Below are 21,376 nucleotides of genomic sequence, written 5' to 3'. Positions count from 1 at the left end.
CTCCTGCCTCGGCCTCCCGAGTAGCTGGGACTACAGGCGCCTGCCACCACGCCTGGCTAATTTTTTTTATTTTTAGTAGAGACGAGGTTTCACCGTGTTAGCCAGGATTGTCTCAATCTCCTGACCTAGTGATCTGTCCGCCTTGGCCTCCCAAAGTGCTGGGATTACAGGCATGAGCCACTGTGCCCAGCCCTTTTTTTTTTTGTTTTGAGACAATCTGGCTGTTGCCCTGGCTGGAGTGCAGTGGCACGATCTTGGCTCACTGCAACCTGTGCCTCCCCAGTTCAAGCTATTCTCGTGCCTCAGCCACCCAAGTAGCTGGGATTACAGGCGCTCTTGTACAAGCCCAGCTAGTTTCTGTATTCTTAGTATAGATGGGGTTTCGCCATGTTGGCCAGACTGGTCTTGAACTCGTTACCTCAAGTGACCCACCCACCTCGACTTCCCAAAGTGCTGGGATTACAGGCGTGAGCAATCCTACCCAGCCAAGGTTTCATTTTATACAAAAAAATTTTGCAAGATAGTAGAAATCCTTACCATAAATGCTAAATAACTATGGTCTCTAATAGCTATCTTAACTGAGCATTAGAAAATCCCCTTCATATGTGAAGATAAATGTTTATACTTGGTTTCAAGAATCACATCTGTGGCTGGGCATGGTGGCTCACACCGGCTAATTTTTGTATTTTTAGTAGAGACGGGGTTTCACCATGTTGGTCAGGCTGTTCTTGAACTCCTGACCTCATGATCCGCCCGCCTCGGCCTCCCAAAGTGCTGGGATTACAGGCGTGATCCACTGCGCCCAGTGCTTATAACTCTTAGAGTAGACAGGTGGTAGGGAGTCAACCTGCTTACGTGGACAATGAATACAAGCATGCTACTGGTATTCAATCTAGTGCTTGATACAGTCAGGGAACTCTGAGAATGGGTTTAAATATTTTGTTTGCACAAATATGAGTCTAAGCTCAACTATTCGCTGAAACAGGGTTCAGTATTTATATTGAGACGGAGTCTCGCTCTTTCGCTGAGGCTGTAGTGCACTGGTGTGATCTCAGCTCACTGCAACCTCCGCCTCCCGGGTTCAAGCGATTCTCCTGCCTCAGCCTCCCAAGGAGGTGGGATTACAGGTGTGCATCACCACGCCCGGCTAATTTTTGTACTTTTAGTAGATGGGGTTTCACCATGTTGGCCAGGCTGGTTTCACACTCCTGACATCAGGCAATCCTCCCACCTCTGCCTTCCAAAATCCCATGCCTGGGATTACAGGCATGAGCCACCCCGTCTGGCCAGGATTCACAATTTAAACAAATTCTATTTTAAGCTTCATATTTTCCTCAGCATTTAAAAAAAAAACATGTACAGAGACCATGTCCAGGGCAGCAGCTGCAGCCAGACCCCAAGCCAGGCCACCCCTGCCTCTCCCAGGTGGTCCGCAGTGGCTTTGTACTGCGCAGGGACTGCGGCAGCCCCTCTTGGGCACACTCTTCAGCACTACCCGGGGAGGTGCCAGGATCATGTACAACTTGAAATTCCCGATAGAGTGCTAAACTCACCAGTGACCAAAACACCCTCGAGGGATCCGCCTACCACTTCTGGGGTCACCAGCCCTGCCAGTGATGAGCCCCCGACAGATACCCTGACAGCCCAGAATAGCAGGCAGGTGGTGAAGAGTCAGAGTTTGACATGGACATTTAAAGGCCCAGCCACGAGAAGGGGCAAACCCTGTGGGCCCCTCGGGCCTTTCCAGGGAGGAGTCACACCCACCAGGCCCCAGGAAGCTTTCCTACTGGCCTTCGCTGTGGGGTTGGCCCCAGCCCTCCGCTCCTCTTTGTGAACAGCAGATACCTCCTGTGCCTGCTGAGGCCACAGCTGCTACCCCAAGGGGAGTGAGTTCTGCGAGCACACCCTGCAGCTGAGTGCCAGGAAGTGGATGAGAACAAACAGGCCCCGCCTCCAGAACCATCATCTGGCTCTTCCAGCCCCAGCCTCCGGGGGCACCACCCAACCGCTTCCTTCCCCAAGAGAGGCAATAAAAACAACCTTCACTCCAGGACCAAGAGAAAGAAAAGCACATACATTTCCAGAATTTTGGAAAAGTTCGCTCTGCAGCAGCTGAATAGCAGATGGTCTCTGCGATGAGTTCCTTCTCGTTAAGTGCTGGATATACTTGGCTTGCACTGGACACCTTTTACGGAGGGATTCCGGCAACTGACCAGTTCTTAAACCTGTTAGAACTTCTGCTCGCTCCATTTCTGTTCCAAATGGCTGAAAGAGCTCTAGCAGGATCACACCCAAGCTGTACATATCTGACTAGAAAAAGAAAAAAAGGGGGAACTCAGTAGTGAAATACAGAGTTAGAAGAACGTTTCCATTTCCGTGTTCCACCCTCCAAACAGGAGAGGGTTTCTAAGAATGAGGATATACGGTCACCCACAAGGAAGGGAACAGAGCAGGATGGCTCATCAGTGACAGGGACTTTCACAACCCCAAAAAGGGGTATCCATGGGCATGCAGAATGGATGGTCAGGTGGAGGGCAGGGATAATCCCCACCCACAGCAGTCATGACCATACAACTGTCTTCAGCACCCCTTAACAATCCAGGTCTGACCCAGGCAGTGACGTGAGCTCACGCCTGTTAGTGTCAGCTTTGGGGGAGCCACAGAGGGTCGCGGGCTCTCCTCCGGTCTCACCTCTGCCTCCACTCATACTTACCAAGTGTCCTTGGTGACATTTAACAAACTGCCTAAAATCTGTGATACTACTCCTAAAAACAGATGTTTTAGGAAGGTCTTCACTAGACAAGATTTTAGGGGTAGCCATCATTTTTTCTGACAGTTCTTTCCCAATCACTAAAAAGCTCAATGAGCCATCAAAAGGAAGAAAATTTTACTAGCCTGTTGTTTTAAAAAATGGATTTTAGCATTTCTTCAAGGAACAACGGAGATTCAAACTTTACAGCATGTTCATTCTATTTCAAGGGGAGTCAAGGGGCAGGCTTCCCCTTGGTGTTTTTTACTGAAGCTTGAAAAAAACCAATTAGAAGAAAGGCTGAAAATAGGCTTCCATGAATTCTAGCTTCCTGAGGTGAACAGTGATGTTTTCAAGGGAAAGCTCATTTCAAAATCGATTTAGGCCAGGCACAGTGGTTCATGACTGTAATCCCAGCACTTTGGGAGGCCAAAGGAGGAGAATCGATTGAGGCCAGGAGTTTGAGACCAACCTGGACAAAGCAAGACTCCATCTCTACAAATAATTTTTTTTTTAATTAGCTGGGTGTGGTAGCACAACTCTTGAAGTCACGGTTACATGGGAGGCTGAAGTGGGAGGATCACTTGAGCCCAGGAGTTGGAGGCTGCCATGAGCTATGAAGACACCACTGCAATCCAACCTGGGCAACAGAGCAAGACCCTGTCTCAACAACAAATGAACAAACAAAAAAATTGTGACATCTGTGGATTTTGAAATGGTAAAGTAGGCAACACAGATTCTACTGAAAAGTGAGGCTTCTTAGGACAGTTTGAGCCAGTTAATTATCTACAGTACTCAGTTATCTCCAAAAACATCTCTATGACAGAGCTTCTGCATTTCATTGTACTGTTTTTTTTTTTCTCTTTTTGAGACAGAGTTTTGCTCTTGTCGTCCAGGCTGGAGTGCAATGGTGCAACCTTGGCTCACTGCAACCTCTGCCTCCCGGATACAAACGATTCTCATGCCTCAGCCTCCAGAGTAGCTGGGACTACAGGCATGTGCCATCGCACCCAGATAATTTTTGTATTTTTAGTAGAGACCAGGTTTCACCATGTTGACCAGGCTGGTCTTGAACTCCTAACCTCCAGTGATCCACCCACCTCGGCCTCCCAAAGTGCTGGGATTACAGGCGTGAGCCACTGTGCCCAGCCCTGTACTGTGTGTTATTTACGACTGCAGAATAAGTTGAATGAAAGGGCAGAAAGCAACAAATACTACCTTGGCATCATACTCAGATCCTTCCAACTGTTCGGGTGAAGCATACAGACAAGTACCCACTCTGGACGTATGTGTTGGTGTTCCTATCATTTCAAAAGCCACATATTAAACATTGCAGTTAGCACTGTCAACATTAAAGAACATTTACTATGAGCAAGCAGTGTAGCTCCTAAGAAAACAACAGTTGCTTTTTATCTTTATTTTACCTTTCCTATTAAATCTTTATGATTCTCTTTAAATACTAACATGTGCAACCATGTCTTTTGCTTATGCAAAGAAAACAAAACAAAACCAAAAACTTACTCTTCCCGTTTCTATTGGTCCAGTCTGTGTTCTTCTGTAGGATGTCTGTGCAGGCCAGACCAAAGTCTCCTATTTTTACTTGCTGATCAGGGCCATGAAGAAAAATATTTCTTGGCTATCAACAAACAAAACAAGTCAACTCCTTGGCTGTCTTAAAACAAATAGTAAAAACTTGTAAATGTTTTTAAGTGTTTGGAACTCAGGAGCAAGCAGCCCCTCAAAAGATAAATACTTGAGGAACAGTTCCCAAATTTGCCTGCACGTCAGAATCATCCCGGAGTTTTAAAAATCTCAACATCCGGCTGGGTGCAGTGGCTCATGCCTGTAATCCCAGCACTTTGGGAGGCTGAGGCAGGCAGATCACCTGAGGTCAGGAGTTCAAGACAAACATGGCCAACATGGTGAAACAACATCTCTAAAAAATACGAAATTAATCAGGTGTGGTGGCATGTGCCTGTAATCCCTGCTACTAGGGAGGCTGAGGCAGAAGAATGGCTTGAACCCAGGAGCCGAACGCTGCAGTGAACCAAGATTGTGGCACTGCACTCCAGCCTGGGCGACAAGAGCAAAACCCCGTCTCAAAAAAAAAAACCTCAACATTCAACCCATTCCCCAGGCCAACTACATCAGAACTCCTGGGGGTGGACGCAAGCATCAGTATTATTAAAAATCCCATGGCTATTCTAAATTTGGAGAATATTAATGTAGAGCATGCTTTGTACACAAGTGCTTCCCAACCCTTACTGCACATCATTACCCAAGAAGGTCTTAGAAATGACTGTCCTCGGCCGGGCACGGTGGCTCACGCCTGTAATCTCAGCACTTTAGGAGGCCGAGGCGGGCGAATCGCCAGACGTCAGGAGTTCAAGACCAGCCTGGCCAACATGGTGAAACCCCCGTCTCTACTAAAAATACAAAGTTAGCCAGGTGTGGTGGTGCATGCCTGTAATCCCAGCTACTCGGGAGGCTGAGGCAGAATTGCTTGAACCTGGGAGGCAGAGGCTGCCGTGAAACGAGATCGCACCACTGCACTCCAGCCTGAGAAACAGAGTGAGACTCTGTCTCAAAAAAGAGAAAAGAAAAGAAACGACTGTCCTGTCGAGTCCAGAGATGTGATTTTCTATGTGTGAGAAAACATTTTAAATGGCTTTTTCGAGGCATGATAAATCTAAGCACTGGCAGCCAGCCTGAGAATGTAACAAACCGCATGGCTCATCCACCTAGAAGATCACAATAAGGGAACAGGATGTAGAGGAGTCAGCCATAAAAGGGAAGAAAGTTTCATTACTGGGAAATTCAAACTTAAGTGGGGAAGGGACCAGGGTATAACCTTCTAAGGGGATAATGCAACTTAGGTGATGTCCGGGAAGATCGTAACCCTGTAGTCCTCGACCAATGAGGAACTGAGGTAGGGACTTGCATGCTAGGAGATAAATTACCTGTTTTAACTGCCCTGGGTGTACCTGCCTACCAGACACGCAGCCTTGCAAGACTGCTATTGAAAGTCTCACTTTCACTGTTCTTTGTGCCTCTAAGTTCATTCTTTGGGTTTGGACGGGTGAGCATGTTTCTTACACTATGAAAAAACTTTGATTTTTTTTTTTTTAAGACAGAGTCTTGCTGTGTCGCCAGGCTGGAGTGCAGTGGCACCATCTCGGCTCACTGTAACCTCCGCCTCTCAGGTTCAAGCAATTCTCCTGCCTCAACCTCCCGAGTAGCTGGGACTACAGGCGCATGCCACCACAGCCAGCTAATATTTGTATTTTTAGTAGAGACGGGGTTTCACCATGTTGGCCAGTATGGTCTTGATCTCTTGACCTCATGTTCTGCCTGCCCTGGCCTCTCAAAGTGCTGGGATTACAGGCATGAGCCACCGCACCCAGCCAACTTTGATATTTTTTAAAAGCTCCCAGATAACTCATATGTATTAGCCAGGGTTGGGAACTAACAGATCACACTAAATGGCTTTATTTAAGCAAAGAGTACAGACCCAAAACATCTCCCAAACTATTCCTATGCCGGAGAAAAACTGAACCCATAATGGGGAGAGGGAAGATTCTATTATAATAAAAACTAAAAAATAACTTAGGTTAAAAGTTTTCTTACTTTAAAAGTAATAATTTTGACTTCATATTTTAATGTATAAATTCCTCTGTTTTAGCTTTGATCATTGCTTCAGCTACACTTGAACTGGAGAGAAATCGGAAATAAAGGTGTAAGATGATAGATTGGATATGTTTTTATGATGGAGTAGAAAACCCTAAAAACTGCTGACATTTGACATTCTATGATCAAGAAACAAAGTCTGGATGCTTGCTTCCAAACTTTGATGGAATGCCTTCACAGATCCAATTCTCGACAAATTCTAGAACAGTTCTAGAACTGAACTGAAAGAATCATCATAAGGAGACTGAAACTGACCAATTCCATAACAACATTTTCCCCTGAAGTCTTAAGTTTTTCTCATGGGGAATATACCCAGGAAAGGAAGCAGAGACCAGGTAGTTGACAGTGCCAAGTCCCTGGAAGATGGCCCATCTGCAGCACTTCACTGGAAACTCTATGAAGCCATCATGAGAGAAGACTGCACTACAATCGAGGAACTCCTGAGATATCACCCTGTCAACCAGCCCATCACCATTCTGCCCAACTCCACCAGCAACAGATTACTTCTGAGCCAGGTACCCTCTTTTCTTCTCAGTCACTTCTGGAAAAAAGTCAGGCTGCTTAGAAAGGAGCATGATCTAAAGCTGGTGAACCCACTAAGCTCATGGCCCTTAAGAGGCACGACTCCAGCTCACTCCACACACACTGCAGTGCTCCCCAAAGCCCGCACAGCCTCCTCTACTCATGTCACACACAAACCAACATGAGAAAACACCAGATCCTGTGTGGCTGGAAGACCATTCATGTCATCTCTCAAACATAGCCACGGTGATGATCTCCGTGTGGTCAAATTAGTTTTTCCCTTTTTTGGCCAGACGCGGTGGCCCATGCCTGTAATCCCAGCAGTTTGGAAGGCCGAGGTGGGTGGATCACCTGAGGTCAGGAGTTCGAGACCAGCCTGGCCAGCATGGCAAAACCCCATCTCTACTAAAAATACAAAAATTAGCCAGGCATGGTGGCAGGAGCCTGTAATCTCAGCTACTCAGACGGTTGAGGCAGGAGAATTGCTTGAACCGAGGAGGCAGAGGTTGCAGTGAGCCAAGATCATATCACTGCACTCTCTAGCCTGGATGACAGAAGGAGACCCCATCTCAAACAAACAAACAAAAAATAGTTTTTCCCTTTTTAATATATACATTTTCATTTTCTAAATTTTTATACAATGATTATTACCTTTACAATTAAATTCAAAAAGGCAGTCACCCTCTCTTGTACCCCACTGTCTTATCTTGCAGCCACGGTGTAAAACCACTACTTACATGTGTGTATTTTAAGAGCTGGCACAAACAGCTCTGCTAATCATAGACAGAACATACGCTGTGTTATATTTGAAAACCCTTAAGATTCAGGTTTTACTGCTGATAATACGACTTTGGCAACGACACAGCACCTACTTGTCCATCACCCTGTGGGTTAATTTAAGGACTAAGTGACTTCATAGCAAGTACCATTAATATCACACCACAGGCTCTTCGGAATAATCAACTTTCAAAAATTTCCAAAGGTTTCGAGTGTTATTTCTGTTGCCTCAGTAAAAGTGAATTTCTGTAAAACACAGATTTTATAGTATGGAATGCCCTGAACTTTGATCATTTAAAACAGGTAGTACAAAAGGAAACTTTCAATGCACATACCAGAAAAAGAGTGAGCCAATGAGACACTAAATAAATGTATTGCCTTTGAAATGGCAAGCTAACACAAGCAGTATTTTTAACTACACAGGGCCACTTGTAATGTGTTTTGTTTTTCCTCCAAAGCCGACAGAGTCTATCATCCCCATCCATCTGGCTGCCAAGTACCACAAGGCCCAGAGTCTGCTCTGCCTGTTACGGCATGGGGCTGACCCAGAAGTCAGGTAAGTTAACTCCACCGAAAATCATTTCTTTCTTTTCTTTTTTGTTTTGAGGAGGGGTCTCGCTCTGTGACCCAGGCTGGAGTGCAGTGGCACAATCTCGCCTCACTGCAACCTCTACTTCCTAGGTTCAAGAGCTTCTCCCACCTCAGCCTCCTGAGTAGCTGGGATTACAGGTGTGTGCCACCATGCCCGGCTAAAATTTGTATTTTTAGTAGAGACAGGGTTTCACCATGTTGGCCAGGCTAGTCTTGAACTCCTGGCCTCAAGTGATCCACCTGCCTCGGCCTCCCAAAGTGCTGGGATTACAGCCTTCAGCCGCAGCACCCAGCCTCACTGACAGTCATTTCGAAGTGGGGATATACCTGATATAGATTTTTTTCAGTTCATACATTTTTTCCACTCATGTTTGGACTTGTTCGTTCTTATGAATGAACCAATGTCTTTACTGAGTAGATGAGATACTCTGAAAAACTGAGAAAAATGCAACATCATAAAGATTTTGCCAAATTAATGCACATTCTGAGGATTAAGTGCTCAATGGTGGTGTTGTGAGGAATGCAGTAAAGTCCTCACCATGGCCTTCATTAAGTTTAACCACCAAAGTTAGGTGTGAAAAGTAAAATATAGGTAGACGATGGATTTTCTTTTTTTTTTGTTTTTGTTTTTGTTTTTTTGAGACGGAGTCTCGCTCTGTCGCCCAGGCTGGAGTGCAGTGGCGAGATCTTGGCTCACTGCAACCTCCACCTCCCAGGTTCACGCCATTCTCCTGCCTCAGCCTTCCAAATAGCTGGGACTACAGGCGCCCGCCACCGTGCCCGGGTAATTTTTTGTATTTTTAGTAGAGACGGGGTTTCACCGTGTTAGCCAGGATGGTCTCCATCTCCTGACCTCGTGATCTGCCCACCTCAGCCTCCCAAAGTGCTGGGATTACAGGCGTGAGCCGCCGCACCCAGCCAACAATGGATTTTCTTGTTTATGACTCTCCACTAGAAGGTAAGCTGCATTAAAGAGAAGTTGACCTTGTGCACCACTGTATCTCCACCACCTCAACCAAATCAATGCCTGACACTTAGCAAGTGCCCAGTAATACTATCTTGAGTGAATGAAAGAATTAAGTAGCACAGGCTGGGCGTGGTGGCTCACGCCTATAATCCCAGCACCATGGGAGACTGAGGTGGGTGGATCATGAGGTCAGGAGTTCGAGACCAGCCTGGTGAAACCCCATCTCTACTAAAAATACAAAAATTAGCCAGGCATGGTGGCAGGCGCCTGTAGTCCCAGCTACTTGGGAGGCTGAGGCAGGAGAATTGCTTGAACCCATGAGGCAGCAGATGCAGTGAGCCGAAATCACGCCACCGCACTCCAGCCTGGGCAACAGAGCGAGACTCCATCTCAAAATAATAATAGAACTTCTTGCCCCAAATCCTTACCATGCTCCAGAAGAACCCACCTGACCTGTCTTGCTCCCAGCCTCTCCCTGAGAACCCCACCCCAGCTCTGCAAGTCCTCTCGAAGTCCCTTCCACATCTCAAGCATCACAGACTCGCCGCATTCTCCTCAGGGGACCCTTTCCTACCCTGCATACTACATGCGCTGTGAGGCTTCTGCACCTCTCTAGAACTCTGCCGGCTTCCAATATTTACTGAGCTGTTTCACTGTTTCACATCTATCTTCCCTGCTAGACTGTAAGCCCTACAAAGGTAGGGGCCACCTGCTGTTTCACCATATCCATAGCCTAGGGCCTCACGCTAAACAAATATAAGTGAACTAAAATCATTTTCTCATTTCAGCAGAGCAGTTAGATTTACATAATAAACCTTCCTTTTGCTCTGCCAGAACAAAGGAATTTTTGGAAGCGCTTCTGAGATGAGGGCTAAGTTGTACAATGCTCATTCCACCTGGCTTGGAGCAGGGAATGAACTTCAGAATGACCACAGGTCTTCAGATTCAACCCGTCACTTCTTCTGCTCCCTACACACTCACGCATAAAAATGTCGGGTAGGAGAGCAGAGACAGAGCCTCTAAGAAAGGAGTCAACGGGAGTTCGGGCCTTCATGGCTCACTTCTGTGGCAATAACAGATCACACTCAAGTCCACACAATTTCACAGAAAGCCAGTAACCCAGCCCAGCACTGTGTGAGGTGCTGGGCTGCAGAAATCACTAAGATACAGCCTTGAAGGGACACAGCCCTAGCACAGGTAAAATAGCTGCTCCAAGAAGCTGGGCCTCCTTCACAACATTGTATAAAAGTGAAAAGAATTTTTCAAAAAAAATTTTTATATATATAAAAAATGAAGCTAGGCCCCGTCATGTAGTGATGCATCCCACCACATCCCCCAAAAAACCCTGGGATAGCCTGAGAAACTACCCAGCAATACAGATTTTGAAACACACCCTTAAGGTAATTAAAGGGTCTTACTTTAAATAAATACTGGCTTCTTAAGCATTAACTGTTCACGTAGAGCCATTCCCACTGTGAATTCAATGTAACGTGTAATCAGTACCCATTCTAGGGACACAACAGGCCTCACCACACTCAACTTAATGCTACTGCACTGGCCGGTCACTTCCACCACGTGGGCAAAACCAGGCAACAGAATGCACAGGATCCTAACAGACATTCAGAATAGCGCCATCGCGTGTCTCCGCATCTTGTGTGCGCATGGAGCTCAAGTTAATGCTCAAGGGGAAATCAGCAACAAAAGTTCACCACTCCACCTGGCCATAGCATATGGTTGCTATCCAGTTCTCTCCATTTTAGCCCAAAATGGTGCCGATGTCAATGCTGTTAATGAAGCCAGCATGACACCCCTTCACATGGCCGCAAACATGCTGAATAAGGAGATGATGGAAGTGCTCATTGCCTATGGAGCAAACGTCAACTGTGCTGTCCCTTCCACGGGGAACACGCCCCTGAAGCTTGCAGTGTGCACTGCATCAAGCAAAGCAGGCCGACTCCTCGGGGCGGGGGTCAGCTGCATCCGTCTGCTGCTCACTCATGGAGCCAAAGTCAACGCCCAGGACTACAAAGGCCAAACAGCCATCCACGAGGCATGCTTTGGAGGCAGAGAGGCAATCATCAATCTCCTGCTTGAATTTGAAGCAAATGTTAACATTTTAACAAGAAACGGGGAATCTCCAATTTATATGTACCTTCAGCGCAGTTTCAATTTAAGAGATACGGCACTTCTGGCCAGGCTACTTTATCACACTTATCCTCTGAGAATGACCAATAACCAAGGAATTCTACCTGCAGGAATCATGCTACCAGAATTCCGCCTCTTAAGGGACACCCTAATAAAGCAATCGCGAAAACCTTTATCCCTACAGGATATCTGCAAAAGAAACATCAGGAATATTTATGGTGAGAAATACAAATGGCACTTGAAGCAATTCCTCCCAGTGACGATATGGAATTCTGTCTACTGCTGTTATGACTTGGTATATACCTCTTGAAATAAGACCTCCCAGTTTCACAGCAGCAAGGACTTTCAGCCACTCAAACTGCATTTTCTGGCTAGACATGTCCCAGAAAATGCTTCACCTATCACCTATGACATCCCAAATGTACAAACTACTGGTTCTTGAACATGTTCCAAAAAATAAAGTGATTTGCCTATTAACATTTTTGTTCCTAGGTTTTTTTTTCATGCCCTTTCCATGATTTAACTTTGAGCTGAAAAGTAAGCAAATTAATTTAAATCTCTTCAGCCAAAGACACAAATATATTTTCTCTGTTTCTTGATAGCCTTTTGTGGATAAAAATCAAATAGTCATTACAGACTTTTTTAAAACAGCAAAAAAACAAAAAAATTCCCATTTTGTTAAACTTTAAGATGAATGATTATAGAAAGAGAGTTTACCTCTAAGTCTGCAATAATAAATGAGCATTTCTGTCAGCACTAAATACATTTAGCACCACTGATTATATCAGTACTCAGAGCACCTGAAAAAAAGTACTCATACTCCACAGAGGATTTTCAAATGCCCCAAAATTACTACTTTAAAATTCAACTTACAACCAAGTGCAGTGGCTCACACCTGTAACCCCAGCACTTTGGAAGGTCAAGATGGGAGGATCATTTGAGCCCAGGAGTTCAAGATCAACCTGGGCAACATAGCGAAACTCCATCTCTACAAAAAAAGTTTAAAAATTAGCTGGGCATGGTAGCACATGCCTGTAGTCTCAGCTACTAGGGAGGCTGAGGTGGGAGGATTGCTTGAGCCTGGGAGTTGGAGGCTGCAGTGAGCTGTAATCGTGCCACTGCAATCCAGCGTGGGTGACAGAGTGAGACGCTGTCTCAAAAAAAAAAAAAAAAAATTCAACTTAATGTTTCCATACTCTGGATCTATCAAACAATGACTTATCTGACAGTAATTATAACCTCCTAGGCAAATGAACTAGGACATGTAATCTTATTGAGTTTAATGAACCAACATCAAGTTGTCCCTGATACAAAGCTCCCACTGCTTTCAGTGATTTCATTGCCCCCACTTACCTTCAGATCTCGGTGCACAATTCCCATGTTATGTATGTAAAACACACCTTCTACCAATTCTTGAAAAATTTTTGTTGCAACATTGGCCATAACATAAGGACCTTGAAGTAAAAAAAAAAGTTTCATTTCTCTAATTTTTTTGCTCATTACATTGGCATCTAAATATTAATGTCGTTCTAAATACATTAACATCTGACACTTAAGAACAATCAGATTTTCAACAAAGTCAATGCTGCAGAATGGTCTAAAACCTAGAAATAAGCAGGAAGTGTTCCTCAGCTAGCAAAGAAACCATCACAAACCAGCACCCAACAGTTGATGGACTTTGTCAACCAGAAAGAAAGTACCTCTAACTTCAATCAGAGCCCTCCCCTGTATCAATGACTTTTTAAATAATTCTCGGGTATCAGGCAACTAGATTCGATAAAGTTTAAGTTCCCTCGAACCCTTGACATTCTGGGATTTAATGCTAATAAATCTGGTATCCTAGCCCACAGTGGATTAAAGATATTATTACAAATAATGGAATAAGAAAAAAGGTACAATATGTTAGCTCCAGGAGTATGATTCAATCATCTGGAATGCCTCACTTTCCAAAAATGACACAGCATATGGCCCAAAAAATGTAGGTAAATTAATTCATCTATTAATATGATGACATACATTTAGAGGATGGAAAGGTTTTATAGTACTAACACAAAAATTGATAAAGAAAAAGTTCTGGCCAGGCGCAGACACCCACGCCTATAATCTCAGCACTTTGGGAGGAGGGGACAAGAGGATTGCTTGAGATCAGGAGTTGGAGACCAGCCTGGGCAGGATAATGAGACCTTGTCTCTACAAAATTTTGTTTTTCAAAATCAGCCATAGTGGTGTGCACCTGTAGTCCCAGCTACTCAGGAGGCTGAGGTGGGAGGATCGCTTGAGCCAGGGAGGCCAAGGCTATAGTGAGCAGTGGGCGCACGACTGCACTCCTGCCTGAGCAACAAACAGAGCAAAGTTCTGTCTCAAAAAAATAAAATAAAATAAATAAAAAATAAAAATGAAAAGAAAGCACCTGGAGGCAACTCCTATGTGAGATGAGGAAGGTGTGACTGTGTCTATTTCCCAGCCCAGCAGACCCAGATGGTACTCACAGGCAGACTCGTCCACATACTCCCGGCCCCGCTTGTTTCTCTCGGCTATCCAATCCCACAGCGAGAGCTCACACAGCTGCATCTGGATGTGCAGCATCAGGTGGTACTGTGCCTAGGAGAGGACACAGTGAGGGCTCCCATCTTTGCACGATTCACTCGCATTATTCATTTAGCCAACAAATATTCATCTGCCTATTCTGGGCCAAGAGAGTAGGCCTCTAGGGAAGTCATTAAACCTGTGTGGACTTCTCTTTGCAAGACAGAAGTGTCCTCAGGACACAGGCCCACCCAAGAAGCCCAAAGTCTAATGAAAGCGACAGATAAGGAGAGCGATAATTAAAACAGGATGTTGTAATACCAGCAGAAGGGGGCCAGGCTGAAGTCAGGCAGGGGTCCAATGGCAGAAGCTCTCAACTGTGACCCGGAGAAACTGGTCCTGAAACTGGTCTGCTCGCTACATAAACAGTTTTTAAAGCTAAGAGAAAGCATCAAAGAATGGCTGTATGATATTCTACTACTCTATATATTTCTACAAAGTATATATACTTTGTCTGGCTTCACGTTGTACATAACTAATAACTTATTCAATAAAAAGGTAAGCAAACACTAAGCTTACTCTAGCCCACTGTATATACCATCTGATTTAGGCATCTAAGAAAATTTTCCAAATAAAATACAAAGAAATGAAACGATTCTGATTAAAAGTCCCCCAAAACTCAAGTCATCCAGATTCAGGTGAAAGTGTTCAAAGTTCTATGTTTCATAAAAAAGCATAGGCTCAGCCAGGCGTGGTGGCTCACACCTGTAATCCCAGCACCTGGGAAGGCCAAGGCGGGCAGATCACGAGGTCAGGAGTAAACATGGTAAAACCTCATCTCTACTAAAAATACACAGAAATCAGCCAGGCATGGTGGCACGCGCCTGTAATCCCAGCTACTCAGGAGGCTGAAAAAAAAAAAAAAAAAAAAAAAAAAAAAAAAAAAAAAAAAAAAAAAAAAAAAAAAAAAAAAAAAAAAAAAAAAAAAACTCGGAGGCTGAGGCAGGAGAATCACTTGAACCCAGGAGGCAGAGGTTTCAGTGAGACAAGATCATGCCACTGTACTCCAGCCTGGGTGACAAGAGCAAAACTTTGTCTCAAAAAAAAAAAAAAAAAAAACCACAGGCTCAGAAACACATATTCCGTGACAAGAATTAATTCTGCACTGTGTCTATGTAGACGGTATATACAGTTTTATACTCTTAACAAGACAGATTATGTGTAGACCCTGTTAATTTTCATGTTTTTAGTTTTATTTTTTTATTTTTTTTTGAAACAGAGTCTCGCTCTTGTTGCCCAGGCTAAAGTACAGTGGCACAATCTTGGCTCACTGCAACCTCCGCCTCCCGGGTTCAAGCGATTCTCCTGCCTCAGCCTCCTGAGTAGCTGGGATTACAGGCGCACACCATCACGCCTGGCTAATTTTTGTATTTTTAGTAGAGACAAGCTTTCACCATGTTGGCCAGGCTGGTCTCGAACTCCTGATCTCAGGTGATCTGCCCTCCTTGGCCTCCCAAACTGCTGGGATTACAGGCATGAGCCACCACACCCAGCCGAATGTTCATATTTTTAATATTACTACTTAAAATACTGGTGAAAGCATGGTGGCAGCGTGACCATGGAAGGAGGGTTATATCAGTATGACCCTCAACAAGAGCCTCCTGAAAACTACAACTAAAATAAAATCAATTTTAAAATTAAAAAGAGTATCCTGAATACTGAGCTGGTAATCCTACTGGGACTCACCTAAAGTCATGCTGCAAAATCTTTTTGCATAAATACATCTTTATAGCATGATGCTAACATACAACAGAAACAGAGTGTGAGTGAGGCCGCCAACTCTAGGGTACACACTTGAGATGATCTGGAGCTGTAAATGGCCAGGTGGGGGAGGCCAGAAAAGGACGTGGAGGAGTTAACTAAGTGAAGAAGGAGGAACACAAAGGCCACATGGCAAGGGGAACATGGCCAGTACAAGAGACTGAACGCAGGGCAGAAGAGCCGGAGCTGAGAGAGGGTGAGAGAAGGCCACACACCTGCACAGTCCTCAATACAATCACTACTGGCCAAATTAGGAGGGTCTGGGAAAGTAATCTACCTCTGTCTGAGCCAAAAAGTTGACATTTTCTTCAGAAGATTCTTCGGTGGATGTGAAACTCTCCTCTAGGTGGGAATTACGCCTGAGTGGCAGCTGCTGTTCCACAATTGAACTGGCAGACAAACCAGCCAAGCCATTTTCCTGGAGCTCCAGGGTCGACTCAAGTTCACCAGAGTCTCTTATGACTAAATTGGTGGTGTACTTCACCGACTTGTTATTCTGATTTTCAGTGTCAGATTCTCCAAAGCGTTTTTCTTTTTCTGGGGTGGGCTCAGCAAAGATAATGGATGAGCTGCTACTTTCATCATTTTTAACACCATATTGGTCTCTGAAAAAAAAAAAAAATAGTAAACATAAAAGTCAATGGGCCGAGCGCAGTGGCTCATGCCTATAATCCCAGCACTTTGGGAGGCTGAGGCGGGCAGATCACTTAAGGTCAGGAGTTGGAGACCAGCCTACCCAACATGGTAAAACCCCATCTCAACTAAAAATACAAAAATTAGATGGGTATGGTGGCATACGCCTGTAATCGCAGCTACTGGGGAGGATGAGGCAGGAAAATGACTTGAACCCAGGAGGTGGAGGTTATAGTGAGCTGAGATCATGCCACTGTACTCCAGCCTGGGTGACAAAGTGAGTGAGACTCTGTCTCCAAGAAAAAAAAGTCGGCCGAGTGCAGTGGCTCGTGTCTGTAATCCCAGCACTTTGGGAGGCCAAGGCAGGCAGATCACGAGGGCAGAAGTTCGAGACCAGCCTGGCCAATATGGTGAAACGCCATCTCTACTAAAAAATACAAAAATTGGCTGGGCGTGGTGGCATGCGCCTATAGCTCTAGCTACTTAGGAGGCTGAGGCAGGAGAATCGCTTGAACCCGGGAGGCAAAGGTTACAGTGAGCCAAGACTGTGCCACTGCACTCCAGCCTGGCCAACAGAGTGAGACTCTATCTAAAAAAAAAAAAAAGACAATGTACAGGTCTGGCACAGTAGCTCAGGCCTATAATCCCAACACTTTGGTAAACCAAGGCGGGAGGATTGCTTGAGCCCAGGAGTTCGGCGCTAGCCTGAGCAACATGGCAAAACCCCATCTCTACAAAAAATACAAAAATTAGCCAGACATGGTGGCACAAGCTTGTAGTCCCAGCTACTCAAGCAGCTAAGGTGGGAGGATTGCCTGAGTCCAGGAGTTGGAGGCTGCAATGAGCTGTGATCGTAGCACTGCACTCCAGCCTGGACAAAAGAGCGAGACCCTGTCTCAACAAAAATAATAAAAAATAGGCCAGGTGCAGTGGCTCACACCTGTAATCCCAGCACTTTGGGAGGCCAAGGCAGGCAGATCACCTGAGTTCAAGAGTTTGAGACCAGCCTGGCCAACATGGCAAAACCCCATCTCTACTAAAAATACAAAAATTAGCCAGGCATGATGGTGCAGGCCTATAATCCCAGCTACTAGGGAGGCTAAGTCAGGAGGATCACTTGAACCTGCGAGGCAGAGGTTGCAGTGAGCTGAGATCACATCACTGCACTCCAGCCTGGGCGACAGAGCGAGACTCCATCTCAAAAAAAAAAAAAAAAAAAAATGCTGACAGGAAATATCTGAAAGGAAGAAATAATTTAACATTTTGTAATGAAAATAAGCAAAGTCTAAAACACTCCTCCTGAGCTCCTTGTAGCAAAAGACAAACATAGCCCAATGCAGGCCGGGCGTGTGGCTCACACCTGGAATCCCAGCACTTTGGGAGGCCGAGGTGGGCACATCACCAGGTCAGGAGATCGAGACCACCCTGGCTAACACAGTGAAACCCCGTCTCTACTAAAAATACAAAAAACTAGCTGGGTGTGGTGGCGGGCGCCTGTAGTCCCAGCTATTCAGGAAGCTGAGGCAGGAGAATCACTGGAACACAGGAGGCGGAGGTTGCAGTGAGCTAAGATTGTGCCACTGCACTCTAGTCTGGGCGACAGAGCGAGACTCTGTCACCAAAAAAAAAAAAAAAAAAAAAGCCCAATGCAGGTGACAAGAGGTAATGTCCTAATATGTAAAAGAACATACCTGTCCTCTTCCTGGTCGGAGAGCACTTCCAGAGATGGCAACTCAATGGCAGCTCTGTCTGCTGAATGAAAACAGACAATCATCTTCAAACAGCCCAGTTTTTCAAATTGTAGTCAAAGACAGAGTTAAAATATACAAATAGTATCAAATGAGACTACAAGTCTAAAAATGTCATGACCTTCTGGCAAAATACAAAAAGTTTATTCAAATGGCACGTATTAGGAACCATAAAAACAAAGCCATGCGACTATACTAGGGGTTGGCAAACATCACAGTGGACTTGACAGTAAATATTTTAGGTTTTAGGGCCCTCTGGGACCCTGCTGTAACTGAACAATTCTGTTATGGTATAAAAGCAGCCATAGGCCCAGTGGCTCATGCCTGTAATCCCAACTCTGGGAGGCCGAGGCTCGAGGATCACTTGAGCTCAGGTGTTTAAGAACAGCATGCACAATATAGTGAGATTCCTCATCTCTATTTTTAAAACAAAATTTAATTTAATTTTTTTTTTTTTTGAGACAGTCTCGCTCTGTTGCCCAGGGTGGAATGCAGTGGCATGATCTTGGCTCACTGCAACCTCCACCTCCTGGGTTCAAGTGATTCTCCTGCCTCAGCCTCCCGAGTAGCTGGGACTACAGGTGCTCACCACCATGCCCAGCTCATTTTTGTATTTTTATTATAGATGGGATTTCACCATATTGGCCAGGCTGGTCTCGAACTCCTGACCTTGTGATCCTCCTGCCTCGGCCTCCCAAAGTGTTGGGATTACAGCCATGAGCCACCGCCCCCAGCTAAATTTAAATTTAAAAAGCAGCCATAGACAATATAGAAATGAAGAGTCTGTGTTCTAATAAATTTTATTTATTGATATTTAAATTTTGGGCCAGGCAGAGGCTCATGCTTATAGTCCCAGCACTTTGGGAGGCCGAGGCAGGTGGATCACTTGAGGTCAGGAGTTCAAGACCAGCTTGGGCAACATGGTGAAACCCCGTCTGTACTAAAAATACAAAAATTAGCCAGGCATGGTTGCGCACACCTGTAATCCCAGCTACTCGGGAGGCTGAGGCAGCAGAATCACTTAAGCCCAGGAGGCGGAGGTTGCGATGAGCAAAGATCGCACTACTACACTCCAGCCTAGGTGACAGAGTGAGACTCTGTCTCAAAAAAAAGAAAAGAAAAAAAATAATTTCACATAATTTTCACAAAATCTTTTGATTTTGTTTAACTATTTAAAAATGTAAAAACCAACTGGGTGCGGTGGCTAACGCCTGTAAGCTCAGCACTTTGGGAGGCCGAGGCAGGCGGATTACAAGGTTAGGAGATCGAGACCATCCTAGCTAACACGGTGAAACCCCATCTCTACCAAAAAATACCAAAAAAAAAAAAAATTAGCTGGGTGTGGTGGCAGGCACCTGTAGCCCCAGCTACTTGGGAGGCTGAGGCAGGAGAATGGCGTGAACCCAGGAGGCGGAGCAGCCTGGGGGACAGAGCGAGACTGTCTCAAAAAAAAAAAAAATGTAAAAACCATTCTCATCTTGTGGTAGGTACAAAAACAAGGACAGGCCAGATGTGGTCCACGGGCTGAAGTTTGCCAACGCTTCAACTACCATATCATCAAAAATGGCTTACCTTGTGGCTGAATCACGTGAACATGTTCTATCCACGCGGTGTGATAGCCAACAATATTGGGGTGCTGAAGACCCGCCAGCACCTTCACTTCCCGTAGGACCTAGAAAAGAAATGGAATTAGATCTGCCTTTTGCTGATAACTTGTTAAGTGTTTATGCAATACTTCTTGTTCCAGAGCAAAATACAGATGGCCCCTGACTTACAATGGTGTGAAGACATCACAATTTTTGACATACTTTGAATTTTGATCTTTTCCCCGGCTTGCAGTATGCAGTGCATGAGATATATGGTATTTTATTATAAAATAGGCTTTGTGCTAGATGATTCTGTCCAACTATTGAGTAATGTAAGTGTTCGGAGCACATTTAAGGTAGGCAGGGTAAGCTACAATGTTCAATTTATGATGGGTTTATCAGGACATAATCCCATCATAAGATGGAGAAGCATCTGTAATGAAAACTCCTCTGTACAAGGCATCTACACTATGTTAAAATAATGGAAATTTTTTTTTTTTTTTTTTGAGAACGAGTCTCACCCTGTTGCCCAGGCTGGAGTGAAGTGGTGCCATCTTGGCTCACTGCAACCTCTGCCTGCTGGGTTCAAGTCATTCCCGTGCCTCAGCCTCCCGAGTAGCTGGGATTACAAGCATACACTACCACACCCAGCTAATTTTTGTGTTTTTGCCATGTTGGCCAGGCTGGTCTCACACTCCTGGGAAGCCTGCCTCGGCCTCCCAAAGTGCTGGGATTACACTGCACTCGGCCACTGCACTCAGCCAATATAATGGAAATATTTTTGAGAGACAAATGGCAACTGTTATAGCAACTAAATAACGTATTTATATAGCACTTTATACTTTTTATAGCACACTTATCACCATTCTCTCTTTTGATTCCTACCCCAGTCCTCCAAGGTAAGTAAAATCACTACTGTCACTACTATTTCAGGGCAGGTGACAGAAGTGGCTCAGAGGACTGGGCAACTCGTCCAGAACCACACAGCATGTCAGGGAGAAGACTGACCTGGAACTGGGCTCCTGTTTTTTCATAACTAGCTATATTATATATCGATCATTTATTTTAAGAAATTAATATATTTAAAAAATTATATATATATGTAAATTAGCCAGGCGTGGTGGCAGGCGCCTATAATCCCAGCTACTTGGGAGGAAGGAGAATCCTTGAACCCGGGGGGGCGGAGGTTGCGGCGAGCCAAGATCACGCCACTTTACTCCAACCTGGGCAAAAGAGCGTAACTCCATCTCAAAAAATAATAATAATAATAATAATAATAATTTAATTTTGGTACTTTACTGTAACCCCATTCCTAGTAAACTGGAAATCCACACCACCTACTTTTGCCAAATATACACATATACATGTATAACTCTTTCAAAAAGAACTAAATACACAATTATTCAAAATAAGTAATTTTTAAAAATCATACCTTCATGCAAACTGTTTTAGTTGCACCCTTAATCAGGATTTTTTTTATTGCATAATACTGACCATCTAATTTATTCCTGACCTGAAAAGTAGAAGAAAAGACAAAGTATATTGTGTCATTAAACTTTAACTGAATAAAGAAGTTCTTTTAATCTGAGCTTAGACAATCCAAACTAGCCAAAGAGTTAAAATA

At 44.7% G+C, this 21,376-nt stretch overlaps 2 protein-coding genes across 6 annotated transcripts in view; one reads left to right on the top strand and one right to left on the bottom strand.

Moving 5' to 3' along the window:
* The window catches only part of EIF2AK1 (eukaryotic translation initiation factor 2 alpha kinase 1), a 36,638-nt gene that overhangs the window by 1,156 nt on the left and 14,106 nt on the right, over positions 1-21,376 (bottom strand). For all 5 annotated transcript variants that reach the window (XM_030796458.1, XM_030796456.1, XM_030796457.1 and 2 more), the window contains exons 6-14: positions 21,185-21,265; positions 19,739-19,838; positions 18,110-18,170; positions 16,063-16,390; positions 13,928-14,039; positions 12,792-12,892; positions 4,271-4,385; positions 3,968-4,050; positions 2,077-2,310 (exon numbers count right to left, since the gene is read on the bottom strand). In XM_030796458.1, the coding sequence (XP_030652318.1) occupies positions 2,077-2,310; positions 3,968-4,050; positions 4,271-4,385; positions 12,792-12,892; positions 13,928-14,039; positions 16,063-16,390; positions 18,110-18,170; positions 19,739-19,838; positions 21,185-21,265 (1,215 nt within the window). The remainder of the gene's footprint in view (positions 1-2,076; positions 2,311-3,967; positions 4,051-4,270; positions 4,386-12,791; positions 12,893-13,927; positions 14,040-16,062; positions 16,391-18,109; positions 18,171-19,738; positions 19,839-21,184; positions 21,266-21,376) is intronic.
* On the top strand, positions 6,492-11,915 carry ANKRD61 (ankyrin repeat domain 61). The gene is made up of 3 exons (XM_004090895.2): positions 6,492-6,951; positions 8,194-8,291; positions 10,806-11,915. Exons 1-3 carry the CDS (start codon positions 6,736-6,738, stop codon positions 11,746-11,748), a joined length of 1,257 nt encoding a protein of 418 aa, XP_004090943.1. The 5' UTR covers positions 6,492-6,735; the 3' UTR covers positions 11,749-11,915.

The sequence above is a fragment of the Nomascus leucogenys genome, chromosome 17 (genome assembly GCF_006542625.1).
Source record: "Nomascus leucogenys isolate Asia chromosome 17, Asia_NLE_v1, whole genome shotgun sequence".
NCBI lineage: Eukaryota > Metazoa > Chordata > Mammalia > Primates > Hylobatidae > Nomascus > Nomascus leucogenys.
The sequence above is the reverse complement of the archived record's forward strand: the minus strand, read 5'-3'. Positions and strand labels throughout refer to the sequence as shown.